The 16,985-nt window shown below is 43.3% G+C and overlaps 1 protein-coding gene across 1 annotated transcript in view; it reads left to right on the top strand.

The window, feature by feature from the left end:
* LOC137347518 (LIM domain transcription factor LMO4-A-like) overlaps positions 1 to 5,289 on the top strand; it is a 33,346-nt gene extending 28,057 nt beyond the window's left edge. The window contains exon 5 of the mRNA XM_068011971.1: positions 4,414 to 5,289. Coding sequence (XP_067868072.1) covers positions 4,414 to 4,422 — 9 coding nt within the window. The 3' untranslated portion in view covers positions 4,423 to 5,289. The remainder of the gene's footprint in view (positions 1 to 4,413) is intronic.
* The last annotated feature ends 11,696 nt before the right edge of the window (positions 5,290 to 16,985 follow it).

The raw sequence follows: 16,985 nt of genomic DNA on the forward strand, positions 1-16,985 counted from the left end.
TGGTGCAGGAGGGAGGGCTTTAGTTTCCTGGATCACTGGTCTGTTTCTGGCAAAGATAGGACGTGTACAAGTTGGATGGGTTGCACCTGAACCGGAACGAGACCAACATCCTTGCTGGGAGGTTTGCTAGTGCTGTCGGGGTGGCGGGGTGGGGGGGGTTAAACTAATTTGGCAGGGGGATGGGATATAGAGTGGAGGTACAGTAGGGGGTGATGCACAGTCAAATATAGAAGAGAAACTAAGTCAGTCTGGAAGGCAGAGCAAATATAGACCTGTTAAGGCACAAGCGAACAATGCCAGGCTGGATTCCATCTATTTTAACGCAAGGAGTCTTACTAATAAGGCAGATGAATTGAGGGCGTTGATTAACACATGGGATTATGATATTATTGCTATCACAGAGACATGGTTGAGGGAGGGACAGGACTGGCAGCTTAATATTCCAGGGTATAGAATCTTCAGGCGTGACAGGGGAGGAGGTAAAAGAGGAGGTGGCATTGCACTGTTGATCAAGGAGTCAATTACTGCAGTAAGGAGGGATGATATCTCAGAAGGTTCCTTAAATGAGGCCATATGGGTAGAATTTAAAAACAAAAAGGGGACAATCACTTGGCTGGGAGTGTACTACAGGCCTCCAAACAGTGAGGGAGAGATAGAGGAGCAGATATGTAGGCAAATCTCAGAGAGGTGTAAAAATAATAGGGTAATAATAGTAGGGGATTTCAACTTCCGCAATATCAACTGGAACAGTCTCAGTGCAAAACACTTAAAGGGGGCGGAATTCTTAAAATGCATACAGGAGAGCTTTTTGAGCTAGCACGGAGAAAGCCCTACAAGAGAAGGGGCAGTACTGAACCTAATCCTAAGAAATAAAGCTGGACAAGTGGTAGAAGTGTCAGTGGGAGAATTTCAGGGATAGTGACCATAACTCTATAAGATTTAAGGTAGTTATGGAAAAGGACAAAGATGAACTGGAAATAAAGGTACTGAATTGGGGGAAGGCCGATTTCAATATGATAAAACAGGATCTGGCCAAAGTGGACTGGGAGCAGCTACTTGTAGGAAAGTCTACATCAGACCAGTGTGAGTCATTCAAAAAGGAAATAGTGAGAGTTCAGGGCCAACATGTTCCCGTAAAGGTGAAGGGTAGGACCAATAAGTCCAGGGAACCCTGGATGTCAAGGGATATAGAGGATTGGATCAGGAAAAAAGGAGGTTTATGGCAGTTTCAGAGCGCTGAAAACAGTGGAGACACTACAGGAGTATAGAAAGTGTAGGGGGTACTTAAAAAAGTAATTAGGAGAGCGAAGAGGGGGCATGAAAAAACACTGGCGGACAAGATAAAGGAAAATCCCAAACCGTTTTATAAGTATATTAAGGGCAAGAGGATAACCAGGAAAAGAATAGGGCCCATTAGGGACCAAAGTGGCAATCTGTGTGTGGAGCCGGAGGACATAGGTGAGGTATTAAATGATTACTTTCTATCTGTGTTCACTATGGAGAATGACAATGTAGTTGTAGAGATCAGGGAGTGGAATTGTGATATACTTGAACATAATAGCATTGAAAGGGAGGAGGTATTAGTGGTTTCAGCGGGCTTAAAAGTGGATAAATCCCAGACCCAGATAAGATGCATCCCATGCTATTATGTGAGGCAAGGGAGGAGATAACAGGATATCTGACACAAATTTTCAAATCCTCTCTGGTCACAGGAGAGATGCCAGAGGACCGGAGGACAGCGAATGTGGTACCATGATTCAAGAAGGGTAGCAGGGATAAACCCGGTAATTTGAGTCTAACATCAGTGGTAGGGAAACTATTGGAAAATATTCTGAGCGACAGGATTAATCTCCACTTGGAGAGGCAGGGATTAATCAGGGACAGTCAGCATGGCTTTGTCAGGGGGAGATAGTCTCTAACTAACTTGATTGAATTTTTCAAGGCGGTGACTAGATGTGTAGATGAGGGTAAAGCAGTTGATATCGTCTACATGGACTTCAGTAAGGCTTTTGATAAGGTCCCGCATGGGAGATTGGTTAAGAAGGTAAGAGCTCATGGGATCCAGGGCAATTTAGCAAATTGGACCCAAAATTGGCTTAGTGGCAGGAGGCAGCAGGTAATGGTCAAGGATTGTTTTTGCGATTGGAAGCCTGTGACCAGTGGTGTACCGCAGGGATCTGTGCTGGGACTCTTGCTGTTTTTAGTGTACATTAATGATTTAGGAGGTATGATCAGTAAGTTCACAGATGACACGAAAATTGGTGGTGTCATAAATAGTGAGGAGAAAAACTTTAGATTACAGGACGATATCGATGGGCTGGTCAGATGGGCGGAGCTATGGCAAATTGAATTTAATCCTGAGAAGTGTGAGGTGATGCATTTTGGGAGGAATAACAAGGCAAGGGAATATGCAATGGGTGGTAGGACCCTAGGAAGTACAGAGGGTCAGAAGGACCTTGGTGTACTTGTCCTTAGATCACTGAAGGCAGCAGCATAGGTAGTTAAGGTGGTTCGGAAGGCATATGGGTTACTTTCCTTTATTAGCCAAGGCATAGAATAAAAGAGCAGGGAGGTTATGATGGAGCTGTATAAAATGCTAATTAGGCCACAGCTAGAGAACTGTGTGCAGTTCTGGTCACCACACTATAGGAAGGGTGTGATTGCAATGGAGAGGGTGCAGAGGAGATTCACCAGGATGTTGCCTGGGCTGGAGCATTTCAGCTATCAGGAGAGACTGGATAGGCTAGGGTTGTTTTCCTTACAGCAGAGAAGGCTGAGGGGGGATATGATTGAGGTATACAAAATTATTAGGCGCATAGATAGGGTAGATAGGAAGAAACTTTTTCCCTTAGCAGAGGGATCAATAACCAGGGGGCATAGATATAAGGTAAGGGGCAGGAGGTTTAGAGGGGATTTGAGGAAAGATTTTTTCACCCAGAGGGTGGTTGGAATCTGGAACACACTACCTGAAAAGGTGGTGGAGGCAGGAACCCTCACAACATTTAAGAAGTATTTACATGAGCACTCGAAAGGCCATAGCATACAAGGCTACGGGCCAAGTGCTGGAAAATGGGATTGGCATAGATAGGTGCTTGATGGCTGGCATGGACACGATGGGCCGAAGGGCCTGTTTTCTGTGCTGTATAATCCGATGACTCTAGGTTGCACCTCAACAGAACCGGGACCAGTACTGTGGGGTGGGGGAAGGAGGACATCTGCTAGTGCTGGGGAGGGTTTAAACTGGCTTGAGAGGAGGATGGGAACCTGGGTGTAGATTCAGAAGTGAGAGAAGCAAAGCTGGTACTGGAAGGCAGGAAATAAGTAAGCAAGTATGGAAGGAAAGAAAAACAAAGGATATAAAATAGACAACAAAAGAGTTGTTCAGTGATTAGTGGTATATACTTCAATGTAAGGAGTCTAGTGAATAAGGCAGATGAGCTGAGGGCATGCATAGACATTTGAAAGTATGATATCCTGGCTAAAGGAATGGCAGCTCAACATTCCTGTTACTGATGAAAGGTCACTGATCTGAAATGTTAACTCTGTTTCTCTCTCCACAGATACTGCCAGACCTGCTGTGTACTTCCAGCACTTTCTGTTTTTATTACTGTTACAGGGTGTCTCAGACAGGAGAGAAAGGGAGATTCACAATATTAGTTAAAGAAACAATCAAAGCTGTGAGGAGGGATGATATACTGGAAGGATTATCAAATGAGGTTATATGTGTTGAATGAGGAACAATAAATGAGCAATCACACTGCTGGCAATATACTATAGACCCTTCTTCTACTGAAGAAAAGCAAATATGGAGGCAAATTGCTGAGAAATGCAAAAACAATCGGTCAGTAATAGTGGGGAATTTCAAATACCCTGATATTAACTGGGATAAATTCAGTGTAATTCAGCTGGCACACACACTATAGGCCAAATGGCCTCCTTGAGGGCCATAACGTTTCTGTCTTTTAATTTGAAAGTCCCTTTAGGGAAACTAGTCTTCTGGCCTTTTCCACAGTGTCGTGGTCAGTATTTATCCCTAAACCGACATCACAAGCAGATTGACTGCTCATTATCACATTGCTGTTTGTGGGATCTTGCTGTGTACAAATTGGCTGCCATATTTCCTACAGTGCAACAATGACTACACTTCAAAGTTACTTCATGGCTGTAAAGCGTTCTGGAAAGTCCTGAGGCCATGAAAGGTGCTATAGAAATGCAACTTCATCCCTTTATTTATTTTCCAACAACCAATCAAAAAGCACTTCATTGTGCATCACAAACTCCTTTCCAGATGTTGTCAGTGATGGCCTGCATCCTCCCCTCCCCCAACCCCAAAAAGATTCCATTGATTGTGAGCAATGCCATAGGAGATCTGCTAGTTCATTCTAATGTTCTTTCTCTCTCTCTCTCTCCCAGCTAATTTAGTGGTGACTGATTCAATCCTGAGGAATCTCTGGTCTCTCCATATCTACCACACGTTGTTGGGCGACTGTGACAACCGACCAACTGCTGAAGTTCTTTCCACGTGCTCCTGGAGCATATTGGAGATGACTGTTTTCCGGCCTCTGCCCCACGCTGGCACCTGTGCTCTCATTTCCAATGAACCTTTCCAAGGACACTCAATGTCTAGTCAACAACTGCATCCAGCTTTCAGGTTACTTATTAACAAGGAGTTGAGAATTTCATCAGGGAAATAAATCCTGCTGTGGTTATTGACAACAATGAACGGCATGACCTGATGACGGAATCATAGCCCTGGCTCCTGATGAGATCATAGTCCAGAATGGGGGCTGAGCTGCACAGTCCATGTTGTCTTAACATGAATTTGGACCTTTAGTAATGATAGGCTTGTGATTGGATGTGATTCCCCCCTTGATTGTATTTCCCAAGACCATTTATTATAACTCAACTGGTACCCTGCCTGAAATCAGTTAGCTCAGCGAATAGCGAGGATTGAAGCTGGGAATTTGCGACTCTGTGTGGCTCAGTACTACACTGGGCGATGCACTTACCTACTGAGCCATAAGGCCCCCACTCTAAGCAAAGGCTTTCTCCTCTCTCCTGATACTCTCACTGCAGATTATATTCTACTATCGGGAACTCCGTGTACTCCCAAACCTGACATTCTTAAACAGGACAACAAAGAGGATCCAAGGAAACACAAGACTTATAGACCTCCACTAGAACTTTACAAAACTTTGTATTGTCAATTACTTCTATAGCTTGGTTACATTGATTAACATTAGGATATGTATGCAGAGGATGTGACATGAGGATATGTGTACAGAGGGTGTGGCATTTAAATATAATCACTCAATAAACAGTTATTCATTCTGACTACTTGGTGCATTTATAAAAATATATTTGTATATTTCTCTTGTGTGGGGGCAGGTTTTACTTGTTTAGCTGCCCAGTCATCATGACGAAACCACCTGCCACTAGGCCTCTGCTGCTGCAGTGATTGACTGAATAATCAGGAGAGGTCAGAGGTGAGCACTGCCTCTCTGCTCCTTCACTGCTTGCAAGTGTCCTGCTTTGCACTCAGTGCTTCCTCTGATAGGGAAGCTGAGATCTCAGATACAGAGCATGCTTTGAGACAGAGATTGACACTTCAACCATATTTTTAAAAAAGAAAGTTTAATCAAATAATATTAGTAAATAAAATGCTGAACCCAGTCTTGGTAAGGGGAAACATCACCCACAGGTATCGTCAATTATGTGAACCATCAGTCACGGACATCATCAGTTAGGTGAAGCATCAGTCATGGGGGACTTCAGCTGGGAGCAGCATCAGTCACAGGCTGTGGGAAATGAACGTGGGGAACAATCATGGGTCACATCAATCACGGAGCATCAGTTGTGGATAACATTGCTTGTGGGCAATGTCAGTCTCATTTGTGCTCCGCAAGAGCCTCCTCCTATTGTTCATCTCATCCTATCAGCTTATCATTCTATTCCTGGCTCCCTCATGTACACATTGAGCTGCCCTTTAAATGAATCTATACTTTTCGTCTCAACTACTCCTTGTGGTAGTGAGTTCTACACTCTCACTGAATGAAGAAGTTGAAGGTTCTCCTGAATTCCCTGTTGAAGTTATTAGTGACTATTTTTGGACTCCTCCACAAGTGGAACAATCTTCTCTACAACTACCCTATCAAACCCTATCATAGTCATAAAGACCTGTACCAGGTCATCCCACAGCCTTCTCTTTTCCTAAGAAAAGAGCCTCAGCTTGTTCAACCTTTGCTATTTGCCTCAACCACTTCCTGTAAAGAAATTTCTCATTTCCCTAAAGGATTAATTAGTAATTATTTATTTAGAGGTACAACACTGAAACAGGCCCTTCGGCCCACCGAGTCTGTGCCGACCCACAATCACCCATTTATACTAATCCTACATTAATCCCATATTCCCTACCACATCCCCATCATTCTCCTACCACCTACCTACACTAGGGGCAATTTACAATGGCCAATTTACCTATCAACTTGCAAGTCTTTGGCTGTGGGAGGAAACCGGAGCACCCGGCAGAAACCCATGCGATCACAGGGAGAACTTGCAAACTCCGCACAGGCAGGACCCAGAACTAAACCCGGGTCGCTGGTGCTGTGAGGCTGCGGTGCTAACCACTGCGCCACTGTGCCGCAAATAGATGTTTCTATTTTTCCTACCAAAATGCATCAACTCACATTTATCTATGTTAAATTTTCATTTGTCTATTAACAACCTGGTCTGCATGTTTTCTATGCCTTTTATTATATTGCTTTCCTCTTCAGAGTTAGCTATACGTCCAGTTTGGTATCATTTTCATATTGAGTTACTTATTCCTCAATCCAAATCATTAATGAATAACAGTGATTTCAGCACTGGTACTTGAGGAACACCACTTTCTACCTTCCCTCAATCTGTACATCTACCCTTTACCTCTACTCTCTGCTTTCTATTTGTTAATGAACCTGCTAACCATTCAGCTATTCATTCAATCATTTCATTCAACCTATTTTGGCACCACATGTCCTAACCTTTGTCATGAGCCTACCATGTTTTTTTTTATTCGTTCATGAGTTGTGAGCATCACTGGCAAGGCCAGCATTTATTGCCCATCCCTAATTACTCTTGAGAAGGTGGTGGTCAGCTGCCTTCTTGAATTGCTGCATTCATCTGGTGTAGGTACACCCACAGAGCTGTTAAGAAGGGCGTTCCAAGATATTGACCCAGTGACAGTGAAGGAACGGCGATATAGTTCCAAGTCAGGATGGTATGTGACATGGAGGGGAACTTGCAGGTGGTGGTGTTCCCATGTGATTGCTGCCCTTGTCCTTCTAGGTGGTGGATGTCGCAGGTTTGGAAGGTGCTGTCGAAGAAGCCTTGGCGAGATGCTGCAGTGTATCTTGTAGATGGTACACACTGCTGCCACTGTGCGCCCGCGATAGAGGGAGTGAATGTTGAAGGTGATAGATGGGGTGCCGATCAAGCAGATTGCTTTGTCCTGGATGGTGTCATGTCTCTTGAGTATTGTTGGAGCTTCACTCATCCAGACAAGGGTTTTGATTACAGTAGTAAGGAAGTCTTGCTGCAATTATATAGATCCTTGTTGAGACCGCACCTGGAGTATTATGTACAGTTTTTGGTCTCCTCATCTAAGGAAGGATAGAAGGAGTGCAACGGAGGTTCACCAGACTAATCCCTGGGATGGCAGGATTGTCTTATGAGAAGAGATTGTAGAAACTGGGATTGTGTGCTCTAGAGTTCCGAAGAATGAGAGGTGATCTCATTGAAACTTACAAAATTCTTACAGGGCATGATAGGGGTGAATGTAGATAGGATGTTTCTGCTAGCTGGTGAGTCTAGAACCAAGGGACATAGACTCATAATAAGGGGTAGACCATTTAAGACTGGGATGGGGAGGAATTTCTTCATTTAGAGGGTGGTGGATCTTTGGAATTCTCTACCCAAGAAGGCTGTGGAAGCTCAATCATTGAGCATGTTCAAGACAGAAATCAATAGATATCTGGTTACTAATGACGTCAAGGGATATGGGGATAGTGTGGGAAAGTAGCGTTAAGGGAATGATCAGCCATGATCTAATTGAATGTAGGAGCAGGCTCGACGGGCTGAATGGCCTGTTCCTATGTATTCCATCACTCCTGACTCGTGCCTTGTAGATGGTGGACAGGCTTTGGGGAGTCAGGAGGTGAGTTACTCTTTGCAGAATTCCCAGTCTCTGGCCTACTCTTGTAGCCACAGTTAAGCTTCTGGTCAATGGTGACCCCTAGGATGTTGATGGTGGGGGATTCAGCAATGGTAGTCACTGTCACCTCAGCTCTTTTGTCCATGTTTGGAACAAGGCTGTAATGAGGTCTGGAGAACCCAAACTCAGCATTGGTGAACAGGTTATTGCTGAGTAAGTGCCGCTTGATAGCACTGTCAGTGACACCTTCCATCACTTCGCTGAAAATTGAGTAGACTGATTAGGCAGTGATACCTGGGCAGTTTTTTCACATCAGGAACATAGGAACATAGAAGCAGGATTAGGCCATTCAGCCCATCGAGCCTGCTCTGCCATTCAATACGATCATGGCTGATCATCCACTTCAATGCCTTTTCCCGACACTATCCCCATATCCCTTTATGTATTTCGAAATCTGTCAATCTCTGCTTTCAACATACTCAATGACTGAGCTTCCACAGCCCTCTGGGGTAGAGAATTCCAAAGATTCACAACCCTCTGAGTAAAGAAATTTCTCCTCAGCTCGGTCCTCGGTGGCTTCCCCCTTATTGTGAAATTGTGTCCCAGGATTCTAGACTCCCCAACTAGGGGAAACATCAAACCTGCATTTACTCTGTCTATCGCTTTAAGTATTTTGTAGGTTTCAATGAGATCACCTCTCATTCTTCAAAACTCTAGAGAATACAGGCCCAGTTTCCCCAATCTCTCTTCATAGGAGATTCCACCATCCTGGGAACAAGTCTGATGAACATTCATTGGACTCTCTCTATGGCAATAATATCCTTCCTAGGGTAAGGGGACCAAAACTGTAAACAGTACTCCAGGTGCGGTCTAACCAAGGTTCTGTACAATTGAAGCAAGACTTCGCTACTCCTGTATTCAAATCCTTTTGCAATGAAGGCCAACATACTATTACCCTTCCTAATTGCTTGCTGCATCTGCATGTTCGCTTTCTCTCCTTCTTTATCAGTTTCTTGATCCTCCCTTGCGGTATTCTAAAATCCTCCCAATCCTCAGGTTTACTACTATTTCTGGCATCCTTATAGGCCTTTTCTTTTAATCTTATACAATCCTTAACCTCCTTTGTTAGCCACAGTGGACTACCTTTTCTTTTGGGGTTTTTGTGCCTTAAAGGAATGTATAGTTGCTGCAAACTATGTAATAATTCTTTAAAGACTATCCATTGCCTATGTACTGACATACCTTTTGATGTATTTTCCCAATCATTGTAGGGTAGATGCTTGTGTTGTAGCTGTACTGGAACAACCTGGCTAGGGCCGCAGCTAGTTCGGGAGCAAGTCTTCAGGACTACATCTGGGATGTTGTGAGGGTCCATAGGTATTTCTGTATCCAGTGCCTTCAGCCATTTCTTGATATCACGTGGAGTGAATCGAATTGTCTGATAGACAGGGCTAAGCGATTCCACAACCAACGGATCAGATCTAAGCTCTGCAGTCCTGCCACATCAAGTTGTGAATGGTGATGGACAACGAAACAACTAACTGGAGGAAGTGGCTCCACAAATGATGGGGGTGCCCAGCGCATCAGTGCAAAAGACGAGGCTGAAGCATTTGCAACAATCTTCAGCCAGAAGTGCCAAGCGGATGATCCATCTCAGCCTCCTCCTGTGGTTCCCAGCATCATGGATGCCAGTCTTCGGCCAATCCGATTCACTTCACGTGATATCAAGAAACAGCTGAAGGCACTGGATACTGCAAAGGCTATGGGCCCTAACAATATTCCAGCAACAGTACTGAAGACTTGTGCTCCAGAACTACCACGTCCCTAGCCAAGCTGTTCCAGTATAGCTACAACACTGGCATCTACCCAGCAAGGTGGAAAATTGCCCAAGCATGTCCTGTACACAAAAAGGGCAAATTCAAGCCTGTGTCTTTATCATTGCCAGTGGTGGGCGGTCCAACCAGTGTTCATCTTTTTCAACTTTTCTGTAGCAGTTTGGTACAACTGAGTGGCTTGCTAGGCCATTTCAAAGGATCTTAAAGAGTCAACCACATTGCTATGGGTCGGCAGTCACATGTAGGCCAGACCAGGTAAGGATGACAGATTTCCTCCCCTCAAGGACATTAGCAAACTAGATGGGTTTTCACAACAATCCGATAGTTTCATGATCACCATTACTGATACTAGCTTTTTATTACAGATTAATTAATTAATTAATTGAATTTAAATTCCACCAACTGCCATGGTTTTCTTAAAAGCATCACTCTTTACAGGTTGCACTTTCATATTATGAAATTCATATTGTCTAATTTAGACAGGGCTCCATGATTACTAATTCATTCAAAAAGACATCATTCAACCAAAATATGTTTGGGAACCAAAATATGATTTGTGAAGTGTCTATTTCATTATCTTTGTTAGCAAAAACTGAGGTGACGTAGTTAATCAACACTCTGCCTTTTCCCTGTCATTACCTGTGAGTTTGTATTGCTCATTATTTAGCAGCTGTATCCTTACTTTAATTTCCCTTTTGCTTTTTGTGTCTACAGTACACTTTATTATTCTTTATATTCCATGATAATTTGATCTTTCTCTATGCAGCTAGGTTTCAGTCATTCCTACTATATCCAGATCCCCCTTCTACAAATCATTGCCACCAGTTCATCCATTTTGATTTGATTTGAATACTACATACAATGTTGTACCAACAAGTTAAATTGTTTTTATTTATTATTTATCTCCCTCTGTCTTTATCCAATCTCCGGCCAGTTGTGTATCTGTAATCTTTCCTTTAGTCTGTCCTTCACTCTTTCTCTGATTCTTTTATTGTTAGAAGATAAGAACTAGGAACAGGTGGAGGCCAGATAGCCCCTCAAACCTGCTCCATCATTCAACAAGATCACGGCTGATCCGCAACCATCACTCCACTTTCCTGCCCGATCGCCATATCTCAATTCCCTAAAAGCTCAAAAATCTATTGAGTACATTCAAGACTGGAAGCAATGACTGACCATCCACAGCCTGCTAGAGTAGAGAATTTCAAAGATTCACAACTCCAAGTGAAGGTTTCTGTAATTTCTAGCAGCTCCCACCACTCCTCAGGTATTGGTTCAGTCTTATTTACAGCCTTAGTTATCTTTTTGGCGAGGACCTTAGTCCCAGCTGTACAGCTCCTTCCTAGCACAGTATAGGGGGCAGTGTCCCATGAAATGGAATCCCTCCTTCCCACACCATTCAACCACATTCACTTTTCTGATCTTCCTATCCCGACGCCAATTAGCACAACTAGTGAGGTCTTTTAAAAAAAATTAATTTCCAAATTCTGATACTCCCTTTGCAGATCCTTTTTCTTTTTCCTCCCTATGTCAATAGTCCCAGCATGAACCACTATAACTGGATCTTCACCCTCCTTTTCAGAGTTCCTCTTCAGTTTCTCCAAGATATCCTTTACCTTTGCACCATGTAGGGTTCTGAACTCCCTGTCACAACAGCATGGATTCTATCTCTCCCCCGACCCATCAACTCCCTATGACTACAATCTTTCTGTTCTGCTCCTCGGGCCTCCCTTCCCCACCCCTGCCAATCGCCAACCCTTCAGTTCCACTATGAACCATGACATCAGACTGCTCGTTCTATCTTCCCCAAACACTCCAGAATGTCCCAAACCTGGCATTTAGGAGGCAAATGACCATTCAGAAATAGCTACCGCAATAGACAAGCTACAGAAATAGGTTATCAATCCCTCCGATAGCAACCACTTGCCTTGCCACCTTCTTCCCTCAGTAACAACTTGCTCCGTTGCTTGTGATTTTCCTCCCCAGTCACTGTCATTGTATGGAACTGTACTGTCCACACTGAGTGCTGCTGGAGGGCACTGTGAAGAATGGAGTTTGGTAAGTGAACGGATTTTAAGGGTAAATCTCTCTAAAGTCTAATTATTGTTTTGTTTACATTTAATAATTAATTGAAATCACTGTTTAAGAGGCGAGTTAGGTTTAGCTTTAAAAAGGGGCATACAAGCTCCGAGTAGCTGTGGCTAGTTAATTAGGTAGCTAGCTTAAACTGGTTTCTGAGCTCTAACAAAGCTGACATCATTGTTTTCAGGGAGTATAAATTCAGGGGACTCAGTGCTGCTTGTCTGCACAGAGTGCTGCTGGAGGACACAGTGTGTGAAGAAGGGAGTTTGTTGAGGAAGTTCAGTAAGCAGGGGAACTATAAATCAAGAGAAAATAAATCTAATTAAATTAACACAATAAAGACGGCAGGACAGGTAATGTGTCATAGCTGCAGTATGTAGGAGCTCCTGGATGCCACAGTAATCCATGACAATCATGTTTATAGTGGCTGTGGCTTGAGGAGCTTCGGCTCAAAGTCATTGAGGTGGATGCCAAGCTGCAGCCACTGTAATGCATCAGGGAGGGGGAAAGTCACCTGAACACTTTGTTCCAGAAGGAAATCACACCCTGGATAGGGTCAAATGTTTTGGTCAGTGGTCAGGGACAGGAGGGTGTGACTGCGAATCAGGCAGGTAAGGGGATCAAGAAGGTAGGAGCGGAGGAGGCTCAGCCTTTGCAATTGAGCAACAAGTTTGAGGTTCTTGCATCTTGTGTGGACAAGAGCAAAGGCTGTAGCGTGGATGAGCAGACTGACCACACCACCATGGTACAGGAAGCTGTTCAAGTGGGGGGGAGCAACAAGGAAAGTAGTGGTGTTAGGAGACAGTATAGTGAGGGGGATTGATACTGTTCTCTGCAACAAAGAACGAGAGTCCAGAAGGCTGTGTTGCCTGCCCGGTGCCAGGGTTCGGTATATCTGCCCAGGGCTGGAGAGGAACTTACAGTGAGAGGGGGGAGGATCCAGTCATCGTGGTCCATATAGGTACCAAAGACATAAGTACGACAAGGAAAGAGGTTCTGCATAGTCTGTATTATTACCTGTGTCACATGCAAATTAGAGAAGGGCAAAGAAGATTAGAGAAACTAATGCGTGGCTCAAAGACTGGTGTGGTAGAAGCAGGTTCCAGTTCATGGGGCACTGGCACCAGTCTGGAAAAAGTGGGGGCTGTACCGTTGGGATGGTCTACACCTGAACCGTGCTGGGACTGGTGTCCTAGACAGTTGCATAATTAGGGAGATAGAGAGGGTTTTAAATGAGTGGGGGCAAGGGATCAAATTTGGGAAGATTTGGTAAATTAAAGAGTAGAGACAACGCAAGAGAGAAAAGTATTAAAATGGGAAAAGATAAACAAACCGTGACAAGAAGGGACAGTGATTACAAATCTAAGAGTAAATCAGCAGGCAAGGTGAGATTACAAAAATAATAAACGCACAAAACTAAAGGCTCTGTATCTGAATGCATATAGCACTCTAAACAGATGAACTAATAGTGCAAATAGAAATGAATAAGTATGATCTGATAGCTATTACAGAGACATGGCTGCAGGATGGCATAGATTGGGACCTGAATATTGGAGGGTACATGACATTTAGGAAGGACAGGAAGCTAGGAAAAGGTGGAGGGGTGGCTCTGTTAATTAATGATGGTATTAGGATGACCCAAGTTCAGGAAACCAGGATGTAGAAGCGGTTTGGGTCAGCATGAGAAACGATAAAGGCAAGAAGTCACTTGTGGGAGTGGTATACAGGCCCCAATAGTAACCACACAGTTGGACAGGTATAAAAGGAAGAAATAATGGGTGCTCGTCAGAAAGGTACGGCGATAATCATGGGGGATTTTAATCTATATATAGAGATTGGAAAAATCAAATGGGCAAAGATAGCCTAGATAAGGAGTTCATAGAATGTTTTTGGGATAGTTTCTTAGAACAGCACGTTCTGCAACTAACCACAGAGTAGGCTATACGAGACCTGGTATTGTGCAATGAGATAGGATTAATTAATGACCTGATAGTGAAGTACCCCTAGTTAGCAGCGATCATAATATGATTGAATTTTACATTCAGTTCAAGGGAGAGAAGATTGGGTCTAAGACTAGTTTTTAAACTTAAATAAGGGTAATTATGAGGGCATGAAAGCAGAGCTAGCTAAAGTGAACTGGAAAATCAGGTTAAGGGATAGGTCAAAAGATATGCAGTGGAAGACATTTAAGAGGATATTTCAGAATGCACAGAATAGAATAATTCCAATAAGAAAAATTCCAAGGGGAGGACCCACCATCCATGGTTAACTAAAAAAGATAAAGATAGTAGCAAACTTAAGGAAAAAGCATATGAATTGCACAAAGATGGGTGGCAGGCCAGAAGATTAGACAATATAAAAAGCAAAGAACGACTAACAGATTAATAAGGAGCGAAAAATCAGAGTACAAAAGAAAGCTGGCGAGAAATATAAAGACAGATAGTAAGAGTTTCTATAGATCTTTAAAACAGAGTTAACAGTGAGCGTTAGTCCAATAGAAAGTGAGTCTGGGGAATTAAGAAGGGAAAATTAGGAGATGGCAGATGAATTGAACAGGTATTTTGCATCAGTCTTCACCATACAGGATACAAGTAACATCCCAGAAATAACTGTAAATCAGGAGATGGAAGGGAGGGAGAAACTCAAGAAAGTTACAATCACCAGGGAAGTGATACTAAGCAAATTGTTAGAGCTGCAGGCTGACAAGTCCCCGGGTCCTGATGGACTTCGTCCTACGATGTTAAAAGAAGTGGCTAGTGAGACAGTTGATGCGTTGGTTTTGATTTTCCAAAATTCCCTAGATTCGGGGAAGGTTCTATTAGATTGGAAAATAGCCAATGTAACTCCTTTATTCAAAAAGGGACACAGAAAGCAGGAAACTACAGGCGAGTTAGTGTTAACATCTGTCTTAGGGAAAATATTAGAAGCTGTTAAAGACATTATAGCAGGGCACTTAGAAAAATTCAAGGTAAGCAGGCACAGTCAGCATGCCTTTGTGAAAGGGAAATCATGTTTAACCAATTTATTGCAGTTCTTTGAGGGAGTTACTTGTGCTGTGGATAAAGGGGAACTGGTGGATGTACTGTACTTAGATTTCCAGAATGCATTTGATAAGGCACCATATCAAAGATTATTGCAGAAAATAAAAGCTCATGGTGAGGGCGAACATTTTGGCATAGATAGAAGATTGGCTAGCTAACAGGAAACAATAGGCATAAATGGGTCATTTTCTGGTTGACAAGATGTAATGAGTGGTGTGCCACAGGGATCAGCCTCAACTTTTTACAATTTATATAAATAACTTGGATGAAGGGTCCGTAGGTATGGTTGCTAAATTTGCTGATGACACAGAGATAGGTTGAAAGTAAGTTGTGAAGAGGACATAAGGAGGCTACAAAGAGATATAGATAGGTTAAGTGAGTGGGCAAAGAGCTGGCAAATGGAGTATAATGTGGGGAAGCGTGAAATTGTTCATTTTGGCAGGAAGGATAAAAAAAAGCATATGAACTAAGTGGTGAGATTGCAGAGCTCTGAGATGCAGAGGGAACTGGGTGTCCTAGTGCATGAATCGCAAAAGGTTAGCGTGCAAGAACAGCAAGTAATTAGGAAAGTTAATAAAATGTTATTTATTACAAGGGGAATTGAATACAAAAGCAGGGAGGTTATGCTTCAGCTATACAGGGCATTGGTGAGACCACATCTGGAGTACTGTGTACAGTATTGGTCGCATTTAAGGAAGGATGCAAATTTGTTGGACGCAGTTCAGAGAAGGTTTACCAGACTAATACCTAGAATGGGTGGGTTTTCTTGAGGAAAGGTTGGACAGGCTAGGCTTGTATCTGCTGGAGTTTAGAAGAGTAAGAGGTGACTTGATTGAAACATAAGATTTTGAGGGGTCTTGACAGGGTGGATGTGGAAAGGTTGTTTCCTCTTGTGGAGGAAATCTAGAACTAGGGGTCACTGTTTAAAAATAAGGGGTCGCCCATTTAAGACAGAGATGAGGAGAAATCTTTTTCTCTCAGAGGGTCGTGAGTCTTTGGAACTCTTCCTCAAAAGGTAGTAGAAGCAGAGTCTTTAAATATTTTTAAGGCAGAGTTGGATAGATTCTTGATGAGCAAGGGGTGAAAGGTTATTGGAGAGAGGCGGAAATGTGGAGTTGAGACTGCACATCAGATAAGCTATGGTCTTATTGAATGGCAGAGCAGGTACGAGGGCCCGAGTGGCCTACTCCTGCTCCTAATTAGTATATTAGTTATGTAGGTGTCTAGTACAATATATCCTCCAGTGTCACACCCCAGCATTTCAATGCCCTTCACCCACTGTCAGAGGTACTGATTTTTGCCCTTTCAGATGGACATAAAAGATCCCACAGCAGAATACTGTTTAAAATGATCAACACGAGGTTACAGGCTGCCTTTGCAGACAGATGGGGTTTCCTCCATACACCTGAAGCCGCACATACCCACCTAACCCTCCTCTCCATCAACACCCACATTTCCAACCGCTGCCCCGCCCCCAACCCCACATCACAATGCAGTCAGGATTGTCTGAAGTTATTTTTCGATTGTACCATCTCACGCTTGGAGATCAAATATCTGAAGTAGAGGAAGTTGCCAGGCTGTCCTTAATCCAATTTGAACACAACATTCAACAGAAAGCATTCTCCTCCCAGTAGAAGAGTTCTAGGACAATTTGAATCTTTCCTTCATGGAAATACAAGTTGCTCATCTCGATGCAGAGGAATGGCCTTCAAAACTTTCCACAGCCTTTTCCCAAGACAAGAAAAGAAAGCTACAAACTTCTCCATGTGTACAGGCACTCAATTTCATCCGAGGTGCGTGTATCCTGGGAAAAGCAGAAAGTTGGCAACCCACTTGGTC

Source organism: Heterodontus francisci, chromosome 32 (assembly GCF_036365525.1).
Source record: "Heterodontus francisci isolate sHetFra1 chromosome 32, sHetFra1.hap1, whole genome shotgun sequence".
NCBI lineage: Eukaryota > Metazoa > Chordata > Chondrichthyes > Heterodontiformes > Heterodontidae > Heterodontus > Heterodontus francisci.